At 38.3% G+C, this 17,419-nt stretch overlaps 2 protein-coding genes across 2 annotated transcripts; one reads left to right on the forward strand and one right to left on the reverse strand.

The window, feature by feature from the left end:
* Positions 1-891: 891 nt before the first annotated feature.
* On the reverse strand, positions 892-5,647 carry MRPL32 (mitochondrial ribosomal protein L32). Its single transcript, XM_032304776.1, has 3 exons — positions 5,476-5,647; positions 3,907-4,088; positions 892-1,456 (listed from the first exon to the last, which is right to left on the reverse strand). The coding sequence occupies exons 1-3, from the start codon at positions 5,603-5,605 to the stop codon at positions 1,202-1,204; spliced, it is 567 nt and encodes a 188-aa protein (XP_032160667.1). The 5' UTR covers positions 5,606-5,647; the 3' UTR covers positions 892-1,201.
* Positions 5,648-5,763: 116 nt separating this feature from the next.
* On the forward strand, positions 5,764-16,430 carry PSMA2 (proteasome 20S subunit alpha 2). Its single transcript, XM_032304774.1, has 8 exons — positions 5,764-5,888; positions 9,530-9,606; positions 10,314-10,446; positions 10,891-11,013; positions 11,754-11,835; positions 13,356-13,429; positions 14,500-14,557; positions 14,645-16,430. Exons 1-8 carry the CDS (start codon positions 5,848-5,850, stop codon positions 14,759-14,761), a joined length of 705 nt encoding a protein of 234 aa, XP_032160665.1. The 5' UTR covers positions 5,764-5,847; the 3' UTR covers positions 14,762-16,430.
* Positions 16,431-17,419: the final 989 nt, after the last annotated feature.

Here is a 17,419-nt window from a genome sequence, read left to right on the forward strand (position 1 = left end):
CTAATGTGGCATGCATTTTACTTAAATCTATCTCTAGGTTTTATATTATTTTACCTACTACTGATTTTCCATTTAACTGTAATTCCCTTACTCATCTCAGAGTGTGTGTGTGTGTTTTTTTTTAAAGATTTATTTGTTTTAGAGAAAGAGTGGGCATGCACAAGTGGGGGGAGGGGCACAGGGAGAGAATCTTAAGTAGATGCCCCACTGAGCAGGGAGCCTGATGCGGGGCTCCATCTCAGGACCCTGAGATCCTGACCTGCGCCTAAACCAAGACTCGGATGCTTGACCGGCTGCGCCACCCAGGTGCCCCTCACAGTGTGTTTTAATAACTTATCTCACTTTTTAATTTTTTTTTAAATGTGGCAGGAAACACATAAAATAGCAAACTTCGGTTCAGGACAGATACATGAAGGGGGCAGGGAAAGGGAAATTTGAAATGAATTATATTAAATTAAAAAAGCCATTGCTATAAAGAGATAAGATGACAGAATGAAAAATAAAGTAAAAGGTATGTACATGTTCTGTATACCAGTGAATTTACTCACATCTCCTTCTAAAAATCTCTCCCCAAACTATAAAATACAAATCTCATGAGCCATCTAAGGAATTCTCAAAGTCATTCTGATTTAGTGTAAAATGTGAAGAGCTATTTCTAAGTAAATTAACATCACACATCCCATATAAAATGGATTTCACCAAAGGCAATTTTAATTTGCTAAAACAAAACAAAACTGAACAGAACAAACCTCCTCTTACCGCCATCTTAGAAAAACAATACCCAAAATTCAAGTAACCTATTTCCAGGTGTTACTTAAATGAAAGTATCTGTGTGTTTTTGTGTAAGAAAAACCACTGGCAAACAAACAAAATCAGAAACAAAACACATAATTCTTGCAAGGAATTTCGAATCATTTGTTTTTATTTTCCTGTACTGGAAATTTTACGTTTACTTAAAACCTTACAGTATAACAGAAACAGACATGTTAGTCCATTGTGCCTCTGTATAAACAAATATTTTCAGAGTTTACTCCTGGTATTTTCTTCAAATTGCCCACACAAAACTAACTGCTTTGAGAGAACGTTTTAAACCAGACTGGTAATTTAAAAACAAGTGCAAACTAACGTGAAAACAAAGAATTTTCCTCTCTTTCAGGACAAATGTTTTATATGAAGTTATCCTCTTCCAACACCTTTGGTCTTAATTCTGGGTGAACCAGGACGGTCGCTTCCTGTCTCGTTCAATGATTCTCTTACCAAGATCTTGTTCTGAGGGTACCTCTCCTGCGTACAGCACCACAGTCTCCACAGAAGGAGCCTTAAAAGGGCCCCCTTCTTGTTTCCCCATCTGTCTTCTGATTTCTGCAGTCTCCTTGCACACCTTCTCATAGCAATAGCCACAAAGGACGTGTTTCAGTTTCAGGTGACCACATTCAGGACAAACATCAATATTGTTCTTAAAAAAAACAACAACAGAAACGTATTTTGAGAAGAGGCCTAATACTGCACCTGTAATCAGACAGGAATGATGCTTACACTTGAACTCTATTGGACTGTTCATGTCGCATAAGGTCATATACCAGTTCAACCTCACTTTAATTTTTTTTTTTTTTAAGTAGGCTCCATGCACATTGCAGAGCCCAACATGCGGCTTGAACTCATAGCCCCGAGACCAAGACCTGAGATGAGAAGAACTGGACATGCAACTGAGCCACCCAGGTGCCCCTCAATGCCACTTTAATAGGGGAATTGAGGATAAACAAGTTTAAATTAATAGAGAAAGTGGGACTAGAACTCAGGTCTACCAACTACGGAACTGTTACATTTTCACTTAAACACAGCAGCCATATTATGTAAAATGATACTCTATTCCCCCCACCTTCAAATACTGAACATCTAATAAGGAGTCCTTCAACACAATGGGGGACCCCGACAGGCACCATTGTAATAAGAGACCATGGGAAAGGGAACCCATTTTTTGCCCCCCTGGGGAAAACAAGATGACAAACATTACAGTTGGCTTCCCCTAATGTATCAGTGTAACTTAAATTTCTGTATGAAGCCTCTGGTGTACAACAGTACATGGTGTAACAGTTGGTATATAGTGTAATTTTTCCTTTTATGAATAACACTAATTATTCCTTAATGTAAAACTCCCTTCTTATGCTACAATTTGATAATGAGTTTTTACACTCACTTCAATAAGACAATTATAACCTCTGAAGAAATGTTTTCAATGTGCTCTAAAGGTAGATTTGCAGTAGAAAATAAAAATTGTAAACAGGAGCATCAAAGCAATTCCAAGCACTTCATAAAATTAACATAGAAAGGTTTGTGAGGCAATGACAAAGAAGAGTTTCACTTTCTGAAAGGAGTAAAGAATCTTGCAAATGACCTGCCTCACCAACTTCTCACTTTCCTTGCTACACTGGACGCTGGATTGCATGTCTAATTGGAGGTATGGGAGCGATACCCAGTCGGAGCTCTCTTCCTGATCAAAGTACCGGCATAATATACTACGTGTAGCCAGAAGCAATTCAGTGAAAAAAATGAGTCCACAGGGGGCTAGTCTTTTCCCTCAGAATAAATGCAGTGAGGGAATTCATGGAACAGCTTAATCTCATTCCAAAATTATAAATTCTCTCAATCAAACTGTATGTATTATTGCTTTAATGACATACTTTTCAGCCCCAGACTTTAAGTCCAGTTCCAAACGTGACTCAGTAATACTTTTTGGCTTAAGTTCTAAGGGCATGGTTTAATAGTGAATGTTGGAAGTTTATGAAAGTCCACTCTGTTCTTGAATTTCATCTGCCCTGTGCTCCTGCTGTGGAAGGTCATGGAGCAAACAGTAACTCAGATCATGACTGTTAAAAGCATGAGTTAACAAATCAAAGATTACAATGTAATTCTTGTTTACTAGATCAATGAAGAGTATATCCACAGGGGCAGGGAGAAGGGGGAATGGGTATGGCCACCTGGAATTGTCTGAGGACAGGAACACACCAGAAAGATTCAAGAGAAGAATGTTGAGTTCAAAAAAATCAGAATTTGGGGCACCTGAGTGGCTCAGTGGGTAAGACTCTGCCTTCGGCTCAGGTCATGATCTCAGAGTCCCAGGTTTGAGCCCCGCATCAGACTCTCTGCTCAGCAAGGAGCCTGCTTCCCCACTCTCTCTGCCTGTCTCTCTGCCTACTTGTGATCTCTCCCTCTCTCTGTCAAATAAATAAAATCTTAAAAAGAAAAGAAAAGAAAAGAAAAAAGATTCAGACTGCCTAGGCTTACATCCTGGCACTACTACTTAATAGTTGTTTGTGACTAAAGGCAAATTCTTTTTGCCTCAGTTTCTTCAATCCTAAAAATAAGCAAAGCTATATATACTTTGTAGGGCTATTGTGAGGATTTGGTAAGATAATTCACATAAAGCACTTAGACACTTCAAGGGCACTAAATAGATAAAATCCATTTTTATGACCAACCTAAGGATTATCTTTCACAGTATTTTATTTGTCACAGTGAAGGACAGAATAAACATGTAAGGGTTAGTAAAACTTGAGATCCAATATACCTACTGCTTCTGAATTTAATTTTAGACTCTGCTATGATTAAGATGTTTACCAACATATGACTCCAAATCACCAGCTCCTAACAAAAGTCACATAGGTTTTTCATAACCCAGTCCCTCATCCAGACTCCAAACTCTCTCCTTGACTGTGGTCCTAACATTTAGGCTACAGGACAGTAGACATATAGACATACACAATGAGAAAGCTGTATTTTATTTAGGCCAGAGGAAAGTACATGTATAAGCTCTAAGAATGATTTACTCATAGCCCATGTAAGTACTAAGAGGAGATGCAGTGGTGAATGGGAGAGAAAGCACACCCACAAAAATCAACATATTACCTTAACTTTAATAAGCTTCTGAGGGTTTCTTCTCCTACAGCGGTTAACTTCAATGCTGCGTCTATTCTTCGGAGCTGCCATCCAAAAGATACTATCTGAAAGGCTGGGAATCTCCTTACTTCCGTTGGTGTCATTTGCTGGTTCTGTAAATACAGCTGGACCTTGGATTGCTAATGCTGGCCCTACAAAAACAAAACGTGGAAACAAAGAATAGATTTCTAGTTTCTAAATGACTCTCTACATATCATTCTCTTAACAACAGTGATATGGCAAGAGACATACATAAAATTTAGAACACTACAAAACAACAGACATTAAACAAAAGCCTTAGCTATTGAAATACACTAAAATTCAAACAATGCAATTTTAAACAACGTGAATATAATTTTTTCTTAGAGGCATCTGCTGAAATGAATCAGTAAAATTTTACCAAGAATTTTTCACTTTCTGAAATATGTGAACTCAGGTGTTTAGTAGTAAACATGAATGAATCACTCAAAATGTCCACATTCTACTTGGTAAGATTTACAAGTAAATCTAAGCCTGAGGTTCTCCAAATAGATTTCTAACCTGCATTCAAATAACTGCATCATGGCCCCTTTTTATTATATTCCAACTGAGTTACTTCCTTTGCCATATAATTTGGTAGGCCCTTTAAGTCACTTAGTTCTTCATAGTATGTGATTACTGTTTGTTCTCTAAAGAAAAGAACTAGCTCACCATTCTGCATGATATTTACTTACACTACTATCAACGTTTCAGTTGTTTTTCTACGTTGCTTATAAAATCAAAGAGATTCCTTTATCCTTTCCCTGCTATTCCTCAGACCTGGAAGATGTCTTTTGGTTTCAGGAACTCTTAAAAATATACAAAGCTAGCATTTAGCAACTGGTATTCCTTTCTAACAGATCTGAAAGAATTGCGAGCCAGAGCTCAGTGGTTGTTAGCAGCACAGGCTCGGCCCGCCCGTGTGACCTTGGGACTTTCAGGAGCCTGCTTCTTCCGCTAAAAAGGGGTGATACCTAACGGGATGGTGTGGAGATTTCCCAGGAAGCACCGGTAGGCTTTGGCTTAGGGTGGGCTCTCCGTTCAGACTCCCTAGACAATATGTCCGGGACACCTTAGAAATAAGCGTAGAATGTAAATGAGAAAGTAATGAGAATTTTAACCTCCAAGATACTTCTAACTAAAATTCGTTGCCGAGGAAAACAGAGACCAGGAGGATTCAGCTGCAGAGCTCAGACACCACAAAGGAGGACAAACTGCTTTAGGGGGTTGGAGTACTGAGATGGAAACAGGATCTAGATAGCGGCGACCCCGATCTAAGCGAACAAACTTCGATTACATTCTGTGTATGAATGGGACAATCAGACGATTTTTTCTGTTTTTCGGGGTTGGAGGAGGCAAAACCAACTTCTACTTTCCAAGTAAGGAATTAACCCGGACAACGTCTCCTACTGGCCGCGACGGATCAAAACGCAGGAGGAGAGCGAAATACAAGCTGTGCCCACAAAGCTGCCTGGGGTCCCCTCATCCGATCTCTCCTCCACGGCGGCCTTCCTTACGTACCCCACGGAGGACTGGGTAAACCTGGCCCGGTCTGCTGAAGTTTCCGCTGTAGTAGGTCCCAACAGCTCCGGAGGAGTCCCCGGGCGGCCGGCCACCGCGGAAAGACGAGGACCAGCATGGTCGACGCCATCTTCCTCGCCGCCCGAAGACCACTCCCACCTGGCTGCTGCGTTCCGCGCCGCCTCGAGCATGCGTACAGACGGAGAGTCCGGCAAACCTGGCTGCTAGAACTACATCGCCCAGCACGTCCCTGGAGCAGCTCTGACTCTCCTCCAATCAGACAGAGAGAAAGGAAGGAGCGGGGAGGGGAAATGAAAAGAAACTGGTTCCAGTGCGCATGTGTGCGGATGTGCTTTGGCACTCCAGGTAAAGATGGCGGAGCGCGGTTACAGCTTTTCGCTGACTACGTTCAGGTATGAAAGGGGCTCCCAAAGTCCTCCGCGGAGCCGGGGTTGTAGGAGTTCCCTCTGCCCGGATTTTTACGTCCTAGTCTCTGGGTTGATGCTTCCGGGGGGCCCAGTGGCAAATAGGGATGGAAATGCGACTTTGCAAAGTCATTTTCTTGGCCCGCCCGCGGCCTGGGAGCAGCGGTGCCGGGAAGCCGCGGGAACGCGGGTTTGGGGATCGAGGGCGACCTTGGGGCTGCGGGCGGCTGAAGTCCTCAACCAGGGATTTACTTTCACTTTTAAGACTGGCGAATAAGGCAGTTTTGGATTAGCTGCCTCCCGGTGTCCCGTTCGGAACTCAGGATTTCCTTCCTGACCCAAGTAGGCCTGATTGGGGAGCTTCTGGACCTTGGAATCTTGTCGAGTCTTTGGGGTCCTTTTTCTTTTCGGAAAACCTCATCGTTACAGTTTGGTCTGAGTATTAGTCTCCGTTTGTTACTTCGAAATCTCTTCCCGCTTTCGGTTTCTTTCCTGCCCCGGTTAGAAGTTTAAGGACTAAAAATGAAAGTGCGAATCTTTCTGCCTCCCAATGTTCGTGGGCCCCAGGCTAGTAGGCTGCATTTCCGTTTTGGCGATTTTGGGGGTGGGGGGAGGATATGTATACTTTACAAAAAATTGTAGGCTTTTCTATTTTAGGACAAAGGATTAATAATAATATATTTTTCAAAAATATAGTTGAGATAAACTATTGTTCCAGATGTAAGAAAACCATCAGCCAAGGGTTTAATAAATCGACCCGGGAATGACTTAGTTTGACCATTTTCTTAGGGATCAGTAATGTGCCATTTAGTTGAAATGTTCTATCTGACAGCTAGCGAAGGCAAGCGGGATCCAACTTGTTGAGTACTTTCTGTGTAGGTGCAATTTAACCTACTCCACTTCTTTCTACTACCATGTGTGATAAATGTTATTTCAACATCTTACTGATGAACTAACCACAGGTCGAGCAAATCAAAACTTGTCTGAGGTCATAGATGAGTAGCTGAGTTCACGTTAAAACTGGGTTCTTTCCAATGACAAAATTAATACAGTTTCTATTACTGTATGGTGTCTTTTTAAAATACTAAAATACTTTCCATATCCTTGGTAGTTTTCAATAATAAATGATTTTTTTAAGCCTTTGTAACCATATACAATGATAGAGAACAGTACTTGCTAAATAATCACTGTTCATATTTATGAACAAAGCAAACTTGGTTCTTTAAAAAAGTATAATCCTTTCTTTAGAATAAGTGGAGCTGAAACATCATCAGGGGCTGGATCCATCTGTAATAATTTATTAAAATAAACTTGTTTTTTAACGTAATAGTTCAACTCTTAGATTGGAATTTTTGTTTCTAGGCTGTTTTACTCAGAATTAAACTATTAATAGTGGAAGTTATGAGGCTATAATATAGGATGAAAAGGTGTTCTTGTGGATTACATTCAGTTGAGAATATTGACAATGAGTAAAGAGTGTGTCTACTAATTAGTGTCTGCTAATGCATTTTGAATAAAGTTTTTCTCTTTACTCAGAAATTTTTACTAAAAGAGAGTAAAAAAAAGAAACATAACTGTAGATTGGATAGTCGGGACAAGGCACTGCGTGTGGGGGTGAATTGTTAGACCATAGGTGAGAAAAGCCAACTGTTTGAAGATGTAGGGGTAGAGAGACCCATGGACAGAGGAAAGAGGATATGTGAAAGTCCTGAAGTTGGGGAAAAACTTGAACTACAGGAATTGAAACTAAGGCCAGTGTGCTAGAGTATGGTGGGCAATGAGTTAGCGTGTGTAGGGCCACTGTAGGCCAGAATAAGAAGTTTGTATTTTAAATGAACCAGGAAGTTGCAGAACTGAAGTGAGAGGTGATGTACAATGGTATCTCTGGCTTGGGAGATTGAAGTAAGGGTAGAAAAGAGGAAAAACTAGGTAGAAGTCAGTTATCCCAGGTAAAGATGCCGGTAGTTTGGAATGGGCCAGTGGCATGACTGACTAAAAAGATGGTTGATGGCTCAGTGAGCTCATAGACTGGTAAGCTTTCATATAGGAAGATGCAGTGTTAGATGTGTATGCAGGTGACTGTGGGAACAGAGAGAAGGTTTATTTAAGTTTATGTGAGGCTTTAAAATGTTCTTTGGGAGTATTTGAGCTAGATCTTGGACAATTGAAAACTGGGTGGATCCAGTGAGTCATGATGTGTTTATTGAAATAGTGACTAATAAAGTAAAACATGTACAGCCTAATTTTAAAAATTTGAATACCTATTGATGTTATTTCACTCAGGTTAGCTAGTTTTGTCATTTAAGAGTTTTTAAACTGCCACACCTAGGCTTATTCTGTACATAGGTTTAGTTGTGTCTCTGCTAGCCAAATGATTGTGACTCCTGGTACGAGGTTATATGTTAGCATACTGACTGACCTCAGTTTCTTCACACTTTGTTGAGGAAGACAAACATTGTAAGAATAATTTTAAGCATGATGACTCCTAGCCAGAGGGGAAGTATGGGACATCATAGGCATATGTGTATGTGACTCAACCTAGTCTGAATGGTCAGGATAGCTTCTCTAAGAACATGGCATTTCTACTGAAGATTGAAGGGTGACCAGGAGAGAGTTCACCAGAGGAAGGTGAAATGCATTCCAGGCAGAGATGTTAGCTTGTCAAAGGGGTTTTTGAGTTCTAAGAGTAGTCTGTGTGTCTGGAACAAAGTTGAGAATTGAGTGATAGAGTATCCATAATTTTATGAAGATGAAATAAAAGACCTTCTGAAACTCAAGGTTTTATTTTCATTAGTAGACCGGAGATATGGACCAAGCTGTGCCATTCTAGACAAATTACTTTCACTCAAAACCTTTTTCTTTATCTGTAAAATTAGGTTAGTCTGGGAATTTGTGATGTTTTAACTCATCAACGGGATTGAAACAAAGTATATTAAAAGCCAGTTCAGGGCTAGTATTTGGCTGTGAAACCCATGGACTCAGATATGTTACATATCATCAGCTCATAGCTTCGTGAAATAGCCTTATATAGAAAATATTTTGTCATGGGTGATAACTAGGTCTTACATCTTAGGCCATGCCTACCTTATAAAATGTGTAACTCTACCCATACAAAATATATGCTGTTGTATGGTATTTAACAAACACACAGATGTTCTAATTACATTACTATTTGGTATTTACTTATTGCTAATTTTGTGCCAGGAACAAAAGGCATCACTTCATTTAATCGTCACAACAATCTTTTGAAATTGTCCTATTATCCCCACTTTATGGATGTGAAAACTGAGACACAGTGGGGTTAAGTAATTTGAAGTAATTTTAAGTAATTTGAAGTCACAAGGTTGGGAAGTGGTAAAAGGCAACAGTAATGGTGGCTGCTGCTTTGAGAGGCGGACAAGAAAGCGGGGTTGCGGGGGGCGGGGAGGAAAAATAAGTGCTTAACTATGAATAAGTTCAAGTTGCCTGGTAAACTCAGTTTCTGTACAGCTTTATAATGTGAAAACTCAGCTGTTCTTTGGTATTTGGTTAATGGATTTGTCTTACATATCTGCCCTCTCTCAGAGATGTTTATATTATACATATTTGAGGATATGTGAATTTAGCAAATATCTTTGTTTCTTTTTAAGCCCATCTGGTAAACTTGTCCAGATTGAATATGCCTTGGCTGCTGTAGCTGGAGGAGCCCCTTCAGTAGGAATTAAAGGTAATTAAATGTTTCATTCTTTTCAGATGCCTTTTAATAGTTATTCTAAAGTTTTTTTGGAATTAATTAGTAATAATACAAATAAATAGCTAGGGAAGCATAATTTTTAAGTTCTTTCTGTTGATTTACAGTATTTTGAAGTTTAAAAAAACTAAGCCAGTAAGTCTAAGAAGATGATTAAAATATTTTTTTTTCAAAATAAATGTAGCTCCTTTATCTCTCAGTTGTAATAACCCACAAATGGTCTTTCCCATTGAGAAAACTGAATATTCTTTTGCTTTTCCACTAATTACATACAGTTTTTATCCTTTCGGTTATTTAGAAAACGTTAATGATAAAACTTAATCTAAAGATATCCTTTTTTTCTTTTAAAACCTGTATCATTGATTAAATTTCAAATTCTAAGAACAGTAGCCAAGTAGGCAGAAGTCCGTTATTTTAAAATGTGTGGACCCTTAGGTGTCCTGGAATACTTTAAGAGATGTTGGGTAATGCATTTAGCTTTAGGAATTCCTTACACAGTATAGATGACCAGTGAGGGAAAATTGGATTTATCATTTCTTAGGTAATTTTAATATAGAAGAGGTTTTACAAATAAAAGGAAATAAAGGAGTTTGGGTGAATTGCATCCATAATTAGAAAACTACTGAAGCAGAGTCTTTAAGTGATTAAACCTTTAACGCCTTTTTTTTTTTTTTTTTTTAAAGCTGCAAATGGTGTGGTATTAGCAACTGAGAAGAAACAGAAATCCATTCTGTATGATGAGCGAAGTGTACACAAAGTGGAACCAATTACCAAGCATATAGGCCTGGTGTATAGTGGCATGGGCCCAGATTACAGGTACTTTTACGCAGTTGTTTATTTCACCATTTTATGAACTGTTTGTAATTTCTACCTTGAGAAAAATCATGGGATGATTTTCCTTTAACCTCCCAACCCTTTATTTTTGTACTTTGTTTAGCATCGTTGGCAGCTGACTTTAGCTTGCCTGCAGGGACTGTGTTACTTAATCTGTTAGTGCTGACCTGACTGGTACCCCTTGTCCCTAATTTTCTTCCCTTTGTCTTATCCTTGTTCCATTTCCTGTGGCTCAGCTCCTCTGTGTTGCTCTGGTTTCTTCTCACAAATTAACTGGGATCAGATGTCAAAGCAAGACTAACTTGGAGCTGCTTGTTACTGTTACACAGCTACATGTTAGACTTGCACTGTAGGTATATGCCTGTAGGAGAAGAGTCGTTAAATAGCCGAGTGTTAACTAAATCTTCCTTCTTCCTTGTTTGTTAGAGTGCTGGTGCACAGAGCCCGGAAACTAGCTCAGCAATACTATCTCGTTTACCAAGAACCCATCCCCACAGCTCAGCTGGTGCAGAGAGTCGCTTCAGTGATGCAAGAATACACTCAGTCAGGGTGAGTTGATTTTATACTTTGAAATGTGTCATGAATTAGAAAAAAAGAAACCATTTTAGAGGAGTGCATGTATTTAAGAAGAGGATTTACTATTCTTGTATTTATTTAATAGAGAAAATCACTATGATGGATATTTTGAATTTTTAATTGGGTGATCTCGAACATTAAGGAAAAAAATAGAGTGGTTTCTTGCTGTTGATATAATTGCAGAAAGCAAATTCTAGGTAATGTCTTTTGCCAGTGATTAAAATGCTTCTTTATGGGCAGCCAATTATTGCTGCTTCCAAATTTATCTTTGCAGCCACAAACGATTGTAAGCACATGATGAAAGCAATAACTCTTAACACATCCATATTATTTTAATTCTCTGGAGTCTGGGTGTGCATGGGGATGAGGTAATATAAAGGTAGTTGCTGAAAATGTAAAGCTAGTGGAAAAGCTGCGTTTTTTGAAAGTTCTCATTTTGTTAAGACCCAAAATGTTACTCCACAGTTACCCCCAATATTTGTTTCTCTATTTACCTAAATGATGTGGTTAGTGTTCCTTAGTACCATAAAGAGAATTTGTTTTGAATTGATTTGTTCAGAAGGGTATGAAGTACTTTTTAAGGAACTTAAAAGTCTAATTCATTTTACCCCATGCTATGCTTTATTAATACTTAAGAGTATTAATAAATCCTTACTTTAGGTCGACTTTAACACCATGAAGATGTCAAGTAATTTCGTTTTTCTTTTCTTCAGTGGCGTTCGTCCATTTGGAGTTTCCCTACTAATTTGTGGTTGGAATGAGGGGCGACCATATTTATTTCAGTCCGATCCGTCTGTAAGTATGATACATATTGGAGGGATTTGTTAAAGTACTCCTTGAACATCTAATAAAAACAATAACCACAAAAAGTTTAAAATTTAGCAGGATATCCTTTTTTCTTTCTTACTGGGGCTTTAGAACACGTGGAGTAGTGTATATGCATTTGCACATTTAAAATGTTGGTGATGCAGTCTTCTGATGAAGAGGGTCTGCCCTCTGTTTTCCTGCCTTCTCTTACTCATGAACTCCACATACTTGAAAAGATTGATTGAAATAGTAGTTACCAGATCTCTTCAAGTCAGTGGAATTTTGCTGCTTTGACAAATATAATGAAAGGTTCGTGTCTAGAGGCCAGTGCTGTACTCCTTGCCATCTGCTTAATCCTGGGGCTGACTTGAATGTGACTTTTCCTGCACAAACACAGATGTAACTCTTGAAGCCATTGTTCTGTAAAGTGGGTGAGTTTGTCTCCTGGAAAGCAGAAGACTGGTATGTGAGTTAGGAGGGGTTTGTAGATGCTACTGCTACTCCACAGCCATCTCATTTGCTGTGAGGAAAACCGGAAGAAAAAAGATTCATGATGAGGAACGGATCTTTCCAAGTGTGTGGCTCATTAAATAATTGCAGGTTCACTCCGTGTCAGTCTTACACGCTAACCTTGTAATCTGAAGAAGCAAAAGAAAACTATTTTGGTTGGTTGTTATTTAATTGAAGAAACTTAAGTATTTTGAGATGTCACAGTGTCTGTTAGCCCATCTCTGAACTGCTGAGGCTAAATGACAAGCCCTCTTCCTTCCATTGGGGTAGCAGAAGCCACCATCGCTTGGATCCAGGTTTCATTTTTTGCTCTTTTCTTCCCTGTTTTATCTAAAAAGCAGTTGTTTCTTTTAAAGTATGTTTGGTATGTTTCTTTCAGTATTTTTCTTGTGTGTGTGCATGTTTTTTTTTTCCCAACAGATGAGGCCATATTATATACAATATATTGCTGCTTTCATTTAACATTAGATTATGAAATACCAAAACTAGGAAAATTTTTTTTAAACTATGAAATATTTTTAACGAGATACTGTCTCTTTTAAATTTATTTGGCAATAATAATAAAGACTTGCTCACCGTTTTTTGTACATGTATGACAGATTTTTAGAGCCCTTCAATCCCAGTAAGCTGAATAATACTTTTGCTTATTTGCCTTAAGTTAATCTGTTTCCTTTAACCAACTTTTTCACATAAATTGTATACCGTAGATTACATCTGTTCAAAGTGTACGATTTGATGAGCTTTGACAGGTGTAGATATCTGAGAAAGCTGTCACCACAATCAAAATACTGACCCTCTCCATAACCTCCACAAGTGCCTTCATGCCTCTTTGTTACTTACCTTTTATAAAAGTAGACTATTTTGTGACATATTCCATTGCATTCCAATATTCTGTGAACTTAGAAGTCGGAGACAGATTTATACAACTAAAAAAGAAATGGCAGGGTGATATAATAAGATTAATGATTTAAAATATGGTTTATCCTCTTCCTCATTAGGGAGCTTACTTTGCCTGGAAAGCCACAGCAATGGGAAAGAACTATGTGAATGGGAAGACTTTTCTCGAGAAAAGGTAGGCTAACTATAGCTAGATTTAGCAGGCTTACTTCATCGTTCTCCACTCTGTTTAAATCACTAACATTATGAGTTTAACCACGTTTGTCTTATTACTTTGTATACAGATACACATTTGTGTAGCCTAGTTACAAATAAACAAAAGCTCTTCACCCTGGCTTCCTAGTCTTCAGTATATTAACTGGTAATATTATGTATTTCTTATGAACTTTTTTTCTTACATTCTTACAGTTGTTTCCTAAATGTTGTTTCTATTTTTTATCTTGTTTCTCCTTCTACTTTATTTGTTTCTAAAAAAAATTAAAAACTCTTGGAATTGGAGTAAGAAATTTGGGAGGAAAGTTTAAAGGAGTTAGTGGTAACAGTTTACATTATAACAATTACAGAAATTGTGAAGCCAAATACCTGGTAGTAATGGTAGATTAAATATATGATATGTGTGCTTGATGAAAAGTGGAGTACTATGTCAAATCCGTCAACTACCCTAGCACAACCACCTGCTCTTATTTCCAGCCGTATTCTAGCTTGAGCATTAGTCCCCTAAAGTGTGTCCTGCGTTTTGAATGGTAGAAATTTGTAACTGACTAGAACCAACAGATGGACCTTCTCAGTACATTTTTCACATAATGTTAAGATGGCTAAAAATCTTAAACCTGGGATTAATTGGTAAACTTAAATAATTTTAAGATCTTTCTTAAAGCACTTTCCTTTTACATATTAATAGTCTTCAAACATTTCACATGAAGTTAAAACTTAGGAAAACAAACATAGGAAATTTTAGCAAAGGTCTGACTTCTTTATTTAAAAAATTATAATATTACCACCATATTCTGGGTATATTAAAATATTTATACTCCTGTTAGGTTTTCAAGCTCCATGATACTAGGATTGAATGCCAAACAATTCTTATTTGGGGACAGCTATTGCAATGAGTGGACTAAAAGAATCTGTAGCTTAGTATTTTTAGGAGTGTTTTAGATTTTTAAAAATTCTTAAGCTGCTGCTGTCAGGTTTAAATCATAATGTAAATCGTGCCATAAATCATTGTTTTTTCAAAAAATTCTTTAGATACAATGAAGACCTGGAACTTGAAGATGCTATTCATACAGCCATACTAACCCTAAAGGTTAGCATAATTTCTAAAAATGGGATTTATAATGAGTTTATAATTCAGTGCTTGGAAAATTGACCTTTTGCCCTCCCTCTTCAATAGGAAAGCTTTGAAGGACAGATGACAGAAGACAACATAGAGGTTGGAATCTGCAATGAAGCCGGATTCAGGAGGCTCACTCCGACTGAAGTTAAGGATTACTTGGCAGCCATAGCATAATAACTGAGTGACTGAAAAATCTGGAATCTCAGATAATCCCTCTACTCAAACATGTTTAAAGTATGTTTTGTTTTGCAGACTTTTTGCATACTTATTTCTACATGGTTTAATGGACTGATGTTTTTAAAATGACACTTATAAATCATAATAAACTGTTAAATCCAACTTCTAGCTTTTTAGGAGTTAGTGAAATTTTAAAATAGTTATTTCCTGCTTTTTATCACAGTTGACTTCTGGAAACTACACTGCAAAGCAGAATGGTGAAATCACTCATTAGTCTTCATGCAGTTTTGGTTCATTCAAACCTTGTTACACTCTCTGCTATCAGATGTTGTCTGTGTGTGTCAGTAAAGCAAAATGCTGATTTTGGTAAACATCACTGCATTCAGAGCTGGGAGAATCTGCAGGCTTTCATGGATTTGTGAGATGATAGGAAGTACAGGTGTTTTGTGGGCACCGTTAGGTGTACATCAGTGAAACCCGAGGACACTGAGGTTGCACTGTGGCTGTGAAGGGTGCTAGGCCGAAGAATGTCCTATAGGAAATCTGTGATGCAAATAAATAAAAAGTGGTGGACTCGTTCCTGTTGGTTTCTCCATCACAAGTAGGTAAATGTATTTAAAGGAGTCCCTTAGATTCTCCTAGACGTTTTAAACTCAAGGATGAACATAAGTGCTAGAAATAAAATACTTAATACTTAAACATCAATGCTATGGCTTAAGGGTCTCCCTCATTCATGTAATCTCAACCTTGGCTGTCAATTAAGACTTATATAAGTAGGCAAATAATGTGACCTCTGTTTTCATTATACAAGAAGACATACTGCTTAATTTTGTTTGTTTTTAAGACATTTTTAGGATAAGAGAAATCATTAGTGTGGCCCATAGAACAGAGTTTATGAATATCATTTTTTTTAATATTTTATTTATTTATTTGAGAGAGAAAATATAAGTGGGGTGAAGAGCAGAGGGAGAAGCTGGGCTTGATCCTGGGACCCCTGGACCATGACCTGAGCCAAAGGCAGACACCCAACTGACGGAGCCACCCAGGCACCGCTAAATATCATCGTTTCTTACTAACAGACGTAATAGGCAGTTCCATGATTCAAATGTGGCTCAAAAGTTTTTTAAGATTTAGCTGAGTGTAGCAGAACAGAGTCTTACCTTGAAGTGTTTTGGTCCGGATTCCCAGTTCTGCTCCCCACCATCATGATAGCTCTGTATCTTCGTGTAGGTGGCAGTAGCCACCTACTGGGATGGGAGGTGGCAGCTTGATCTCTGATGTCAGCATGTTTGTTTTGAAAATCGTATCTAATCTCTTGGTCTATTGAAACTCCAGCAGCACCCTAGAAAGAGAACATAGTAGTAGAAAGGAATGGTTTTTGGGTCAGGTCTTAACTCTTTTACTTACTGGCTCAGAGGGTTTTCTGAGGACAGAATTTGATGATGCAGATGAAAGGTCTGCAGGGCTCATGCTCAAGTATTCTGTAAGGTTTAGCTGCCTTTGGATTTGTTCAGGCCCTCTCTAACGTCCAATGTTCAAAAACCAGAGGAATTTCAAAATTCTACAAGTCAAAGAATGGAAAGTAAAGGCAGGCATGTTAAGGAGAAAAGTGTTAATTCCTACTGAAGGCTCACAGAGTAAGTCCACAGAATAAAAGGAGGAAAAATTCACAGAAGCAAATCTGTGTCCATATTCTGTTCTCTGATTCTTCCCCCATTAAATGCAAAGTGTCGTTCAGTTGATGCTGCCTAGAACACTTTTACCTTTGTTTTCAGTTCCTTCTTTTCATTGACCAGAAAAGCCATTCCTTTTGCTCCCAGTTCTTGGGGAATTCAATTGCGACCCCATCTCAAATGTCTCACAACTCTTCAGTCATTCCAGCTTGTGGAATTGAGCTGGTTTAAACCTCCTTAAGCATCACAGTGCTCCTAATGTTCACAGCCCCTCTCTGATCTTGGTTCATTTTTTATCTTCCCACTCCTAAAGGCTTTGCCTCCGCTTGTTCTGTCCTTTCTCTTTTCTAGTTCCTCAGTGAACCACAAACTTAAGTTTGCAAAATAATTATTAGTTACGAAACATGGAAAATGTTTAAATTTATATATTGATCTTTGTGATTACTGAGTACTGGTTCACTGGGCTCTGACTGGGTGATAAGGAGGGTCACAGGAGTTTTCATCTGTTCATTGATGTTCCTGGATGAAAACTGCCAGCCTAGTCCTTAAAGTCCCCATCTTTATCAGATACCAGGTGAGTGATAATCAGCTTCCTAATAAGCATGAGTGTATTTTAAAAAGTTAGATAATTTTAACACTTCATTTGAGGCGATGCCCCTGAGTTTCATTACTTTTCACTTTTTTAGGTATTCCAGCAAGTACTGTCCTCCATATTTTAAATAGTAGGCTTATGCAGTTCTCCGGATTCCTGGAGGTTAGCCACTATGTAGACTTTATATTCTGCAAGGTGAGAATTTAGAACTCGTATGCTGTCCTCACTTTGTCTCTGCCTCAGTTTAATTAGATCACAATGTTCAGTGTAAACACTTTTATTAATGGCTTTGCAAGTAAACTGTTACTATATTTCCTAAATAAATTTCCTGGAGGTGATAATTGCTTCACTTTTTTGTATTCTGTGTAGCTGTCACCAATTCTGAGATTC

This window comes from Mustela erminea, chromosome 11, assembly GCF_009829155.1.
Source record: "Mustela erminea isolate mMusErm1 chromosome 11, mMusErm1.Pri, whole genome shotgun sequence".
In the NCBI taxonomy this organism is placed as follows: Eukaryota; Metazoa; Chordata; class Mammalia; order Carnivora; family Mustelidae; genus Mustela; species Mustela erminea.